The sequence below is a fragment of the Benincasa hispida genome, chromosome 4 (genome assembly GCF_009727055.1).
Source record: "Benincasa hispida cultivar B227 chromosome 4, ASM972705v1, whole genome shotgun sequence".
NCBI lineage: Eukaryota > Viridiplantae > Streptophyta > Magnoliopsida > Cucurbitales > Cucurbitaceae > Benincasa > Benincasa hispida.
In genome coordinates, this window is record NC_052352.1 from 4132533 (window position 1) to 4138677 (window position 6145).

General features: G+C 32.2%; 1 protein-coding gene across 1 annotated transcript; it reads left to right on the plus strand.

Moving 5' to 3' along the window:
- Nucleotides 1-715: 715 nt before the first annotated feature.
- On the plus strand, nucleotides 716-5612 carry LOC120075500 (long-chain-fatty-acid--AMP ligase FadD26-like). The gene is made up of 3 exons (XM_039028950.1): nucleotides 716-1146; nucleotides 2160-3034; nucleotides 4859-5612. The coding sequence occupies exons 1-3, from the start codon at nucleotides 716-718 to the stop codon at nucleotides 5431-5433; spliced, it is 1881 nt and encodes a 626-aa protein (XP_038884878.1). The 3' UTR covers nucleotides 5434-5612.
- Nucleotides 5613-6145: the final 533 nt, after the last annotated feature.

Genomic DNA, 6145 nt, shown 5'->3' on the forward strand with positions numbered 1-6145 from the left:
TATTATAAAGGGATGTTTGGGGCTAAGGAATTAATTATCATAGTTCTAGATTATTATAGTTGGGTTATAATAGTTTATGTTTGAGGTGTAGATTATTTTAGTTTGATTTATAATAGTATGTGTCGTTTGAGGTGTAAACTATTTTAATATGAGAATGAAATAGTAAATACTGTAGTAAATAATAAAAGAAATAGATGAATGTAAAATAATAAAAACTGTAGCAAATAGTAAATACAAGTAGAAATTTTGAAATAATATTGACTGTCGCAATAGGTGATTATTATAGTCTTAGGATACTACTTACCCTAAACACACCCTAAATCTCTGTTTCTAATATTAACTTTGACATATCATAAATATTTCAAAATTATTCTTGGAACAGAAATCCATAAAAATTTTAGATTGAAATAATGACTTGAAATGCTTGTGTAATGTTGAGCTGGTGTGATTTGGCAGTGTTTGAATCTCAATTTTTTGTTTCAACTTTCAAGTTTTATACATGGGCTAGAAGTGTCTATGAAGGGTAAATAATAATATCACTACTTTAGAAAGAAATATTTTCAATGAAGAGAAGGGTATTTTTGTAATTTAGTAAAAATGACCCATCAGTAATTGACTAAGCCTCTTCTTTTTTTAGTATAAATTAGGCAATATGCGGCAAATCAGTTGCATAGTTGAAAAGAAGTAGGGAAAAAAAAAAGGAGAATATCAGATAATGTTGTACGAGAATTTTGATCCCTTATTCCCGGACCAGCCGGTGGTCGACCGGTATCTCCCGGTTTGGGCTAGCCTTCCGGCGTTCCGGTCGAAGCCGGCGTTCATCTGGTCAGAAGACGGCACCGCCGGAAGCCTGAATGACGGCTCATTTCTAACATACCAGCAACTTCACGATTCCGTTCAGTTCATCTCCGATCAATTGCTCCGGCAGCTGCGGCGGCGCGACACGGTGGCTGTATTATGCTCGGCGGGGCTGGAGCTTGTCCAGCTCATTTATGGGTGTCAAAGAGCTGGCCTAGTGAGTGTCCCAATTAGCCCGCCCGACCCTTTTCTCGAGAATGAAAATTGTCACCATCTCGCTAGAGCTCTCTCGCAGACCAAGCCTAGAGCCGCCATAGCTCACCAATCTTACATCTATACCATTTTTCGGTACGTTTTGGACAGGAGAATCAAACTTTAAATTTCGAAGTCGAAATCAACCTAAAATATTTTATGCTATTTAAATTAGGGTTATTTTAGCTTTGGTCAATAGCTTATTATATATTTAGTATTTTACAATTTTATTCTTTCTAGTGTATTTATATAATGATGGCAAATTTAAATATGTATTTTACACTCTCTTATCAATTTTTTTTTTAAACTAATATTTAAGACTATGTGCAATTTTTCATTATTTTTTACCATGATTTTCATTATTTTTAATTAAACAATTAAATTACTGTTGATCGAGCTTGGCTATAAAAAAAAAAAAAAAAAAAACACTATTAGTGTATTAATTAAAGAATTCGAAATACATCAACCCACCATTTCTCATAAGAATTTATGTTTTATGTTCTTTTTTTACTCGAATGAATAATCGAATTTTTTACGACAAAAATTACTTAAAGAGAAACTCACTTTGTCTTAATATTTTTTTTATTAAAATATAGCTAAATTTAATTTTTTTTCCTTACAATATGTGGAATGAGCATATCCAACATTTGACTTCAAGGTCAATAATACAAACTTTATGAGCTATATACATGTTGAGTTAAATTTAAGGAGGTGTTTGGATCCCAACTTAAAGTTGATAGAATGGACTCCAAATATAACATTGATTTTTACAACTATTTATAATCTATACTTATCTGCAATAATACCTCTTTTTATTATCGATTTTAGTATTTCCTATCTATCATCTCTCATTTACTATTTTATATTTGTATTATAATAATATGTCTTCCAAACACAGACTATTATAACTCAAACTCATATACTATATTGACTAAGTGAAGGACTCAAATACCACTTACAAATTTTGAATCAACTAGTTATAGAATATATATTATTTGACAACCCTTCTATATCAAAATTATTACAAAAATATTATCCAATCTCATACTATGAAAAAAAAATAATAAAAAAAAAGGAATTTGGTTTTTTTTCTCCTTTTGTTTATATAGGTACCTCTCCTCGTCCCCGACCGACGAGAAGCTGGCTTTGTTGTTGCAGAGCGTGCAATGGATTTCAATGGACAGTTTAAAACAACCCGACAAGAAAGCAGAGGTCAATCAAGACAAACACCAACCCATTCTTTATCATTCTTCCTCTTACTACGGCTGTAATCCAAAGGAGCCTTATCTGATTCAATACACCTCAGGCGCCACCGCAATTCCCAAGCCGGTGGTGGTTACCGCCGGCGCCGCGGCCCACAACGTCCGTGTGGCTAGAAAAGCCTACAACTTAAACCCAAACGACGTCATCGTTTCATGGCTCCCACAATACCACGACTGTGGCCTCATGTTCCTTCTTTTAAGCGTCATAACTGGCGCCACCTGTGTGCTAACCTCACCCATGTCTTTCGTCACCAACCCAATCAGGTGGCTCCACCTCATCACCGCTTTCAAAGCCACGTGCACTCCCGTGCCGTCTTTCACTCTCCCACTCGTACTCAAGCGGGTGAAGGATGAAACACCCTCTAGTAAGGGTTTGGATTTGCGGAGCTTGAGGAATTTGATCTTGATTAATGAGCCGATTTACCGGGCGGCGGTCGAGGAGTTTGTGGATGAGTTTAAGGCGGTTGGGTTGGACCCGGGTTGCGTTTCTCCGTCGTATGGTTTGGCGGAGAATTGCACTTTTGTTTCGACGGCGTGGAGCGGTGGCCGGAGGTGGTGGTTTCCGGCGATGCCGAATTACCGGAAGTTGTTGCCTAGTGGGAGGTTGAGGGATGGATTGTGTACGGAGATTAAGGTGGTGGTTGTTAACGGCGAAACTGGGGAGGTGGTTGAGGACGGCGTTGAAGGAGAGATTTGGGTCTCGTCGCCTAGTAATGCCTCAGGTTATTTTCTTTATTTGGATAAATCAAACTTTACCTTTTTACCAATCTCGATATTATCCTAATTTAAATAATATTAGAATTTAGTCGATATAGTTGTAAGAATTAAAATTAAACCTATAATTTTTTTTATCAAAATAATAAAAGATTAACTCTACCCCTGGAATGATATTTTAAGTAAAAAGAACCCTTCAAATGAGAAATGTCGATATTTTTCTCATTATTTATCAAACTTACCTTTGTCCTTTTGTTATTATTATTATTGTTTTTTTGGAAATTAAGAAAATTCTAGGCTAAGAGGCAAGTCTCAAAGAAGATATATCTTAAAAAGTAATATTTAAGTACAATTTAGACTACACCTAATTTCATACTCCCCATTTTATATTCACCAAAAAAAATTTAAAAAATATTTTATAATACAAAACTATCACGTGACAATTCCCTAGACTATATAGGGATAAATACATCACAAAAAGCACCAAAATATTTCCTATCTCGAATTGCATTCATGTTTTTGTAGTTTATTTCAATCCTTCGTTAAAATACATACATATATATGATTTGTGATTTGGCAAACGATGGGATGATTGGGTGGATTAGAGAAAGACAAGTAATAAGAAAATACTTATTACAAACATAATAGGTTATAGATGATTTGGCAAGGTTTTTTTTTCCTCTTCTTTAAACTAAAGGAAGAGGACTAATACTTTCAACCGGACGGTTTTTTTCCTTTTTTTTTTTTTTTTTTTTTTTTCAAAACAAGAATAATAAAGTGGAAGTTTTTTATTTTTGGTGGTTTGTTTTATATATGATTATCTATATACACGTAAATTTTATATTCAAATATTTTTTTTTAAAAAAAAAAAAAGGACGTGGCCAAATATTTTAGAGAAGTGTAGTTTTATAAAAATAATGAAATTTGTTAAAAAAGAATGGCGGTAGAAATAAGAATATAGAAATGTAGTTTTATAAAAATAATAAACTTGGTTGAAAATTAAGATTATTTTCTCTCCATTTCTTAAAATGATGTATATTTTTATTAAGTATAATGATTGAATTCTTAGCTAAAATTAAAAAATAAAAACAAGTTTTTGAAAGCTACGACCTCGTTGGGTAACTTTTTGTTTTTTATAGTTTATTTTTTAAACTATTGATAAAAAGTATATCACAAAGAAAGAAAATTGGAAATGAAAGTAGTGTCTATAAACTTAATATTCAGAAAACAATTGGAAGTAGAAGCAATGTTTATAAACTTAATATTCAGAAACAAAAACCAAAATCTAAATGGGGCCTAAAAGAGTCTATTTTATAACTATTTGGTTTTTAAAAATTACAAATATATTCTTTTAATTTTTTTAGCATGATTTGCATTTTTTTTAATTAAGTAAAATGGTTTAATTCTTTATCAAAATCTTTTTTTTTTAAAAATTACAAACTTTCTATTCCAAAACCTAGGTTCTTTTCTTGATTTTATAACTATTTGGTTTTTAAAAATTACATATATTTCCTTTTAATATTTTAGCATGACTTGCATTTTTTTTAATTAAGTAAAATGGTTTAATTCTTTGTCAAAATCTTTTTAAAAAATGTACAAACTTTCTTTTCCAAAACTTAGATTTTTTTTTTTTTTTTAAATAGCAGTAATAAGTAGATAAAAAGTCTAGATACATAAATGATGTTTATAGGCTTATTTTAAAGGAAAATTAAAATAATATTAAAAAAAAAAAAAAAAAAAAAAAAAAAAACCCTAATTTTTTAGGTCTATTTATTTAATTGGTACTCTAAAAATAAAAGCTCTGACCAAGAAGATAAATTATCCTCCCTCAGGTTACCTTGGCCATCCATCTCTAACCAAAAAGACATTCCACAGTAAAATCAACAACAAATCAAGCCCTAATTTCATCCGCACCGGTGACAGAGGAGTAATTAGAGGCGCCGACAGGTTCCTCTTCGTCATCGGACGGTGTTCAGACCTCATCAAATTCAACAACACCCAACAAGAAATCCACCCTCATTACATCGAATCCACAGCTTACAACAATTCCTCCGCCTATCTTCGAGGCGGCTGCATCGCCGCCGTCAAAATATCGGAGACAATCGCCGTCGTTGCCGAGATGCAGAGAGACGACAAAAACGACGCCGAACTGCTGAGAAAAATTTGCGAAGAGATTCGAAAAGCAGTGTCGATTGAAGAGGGAACTGAATTAGGGCTTGTAGTTTTGGTGAAAAGGGGAAACATCCCCAAAACGACGTCGGGGAAAGTGAAGAGATGGGCGGTGAAGGAGAAGCTTGCCGGCGGCGGATTGGGGGTTTTGATGGCCATCGGATTTGAAAAAAATTGTGAGGTTTTACAGAGAGAAGAAGAGTTGCGAACTCGTCCTGCCCTGCTCTCTCTGCTTTAATTTGAGTCTTATATGTGGGTGAAATTAGAAAATGTTGGCTACACCCACTTTAATTTTTTGGTCTCTAGCTTATGCTTACAACACATATAATACATCTATGTATAAGATTGGAAGATTACTGTAATTTTCCTAAGCACGACTTTTATGTTTCAATAAAATTTTTATATGTATTATGATAATAGATGCTTATTAGATGAACTAGTGTATCGATTTTCTAAATGATGTTCAAGTGTCTTAACTTTGTCCATGTAATCACCTCCATGAAAATTATAGAAAGTTGAGAATTTAGATAAATTTCTTATTTTATATTTTATTAATTTATTTTATTTTATTTATTTATATATTATGTTTAATTTATTTTTATATTATATTTTATTCGTATCCGTGTTCCCGTCGTATTTTTCAAGTTTACAACACGTTATCAATACGAATACCTATTGTTTTTCCCGTTAAAGGTAGGTTTAAAAGGTATATCGATTTTTTTCTCTTCGTTATAATTAATAAATTTAACGTTATTTTGCATATTTAATATCTATTAAATTTCTAATATAGATAAAGTATTTTATGATACTACTACCATAACATATCTCACAAAATTAGAATTTATCGCCTTGATATTAATGACAATAATTATTTGTCATGAGTGTTTGATGCCGAAATCCACTTGAATGCTATAAATCTTGGAGAGACTAAATACGACATACAGTCAAAA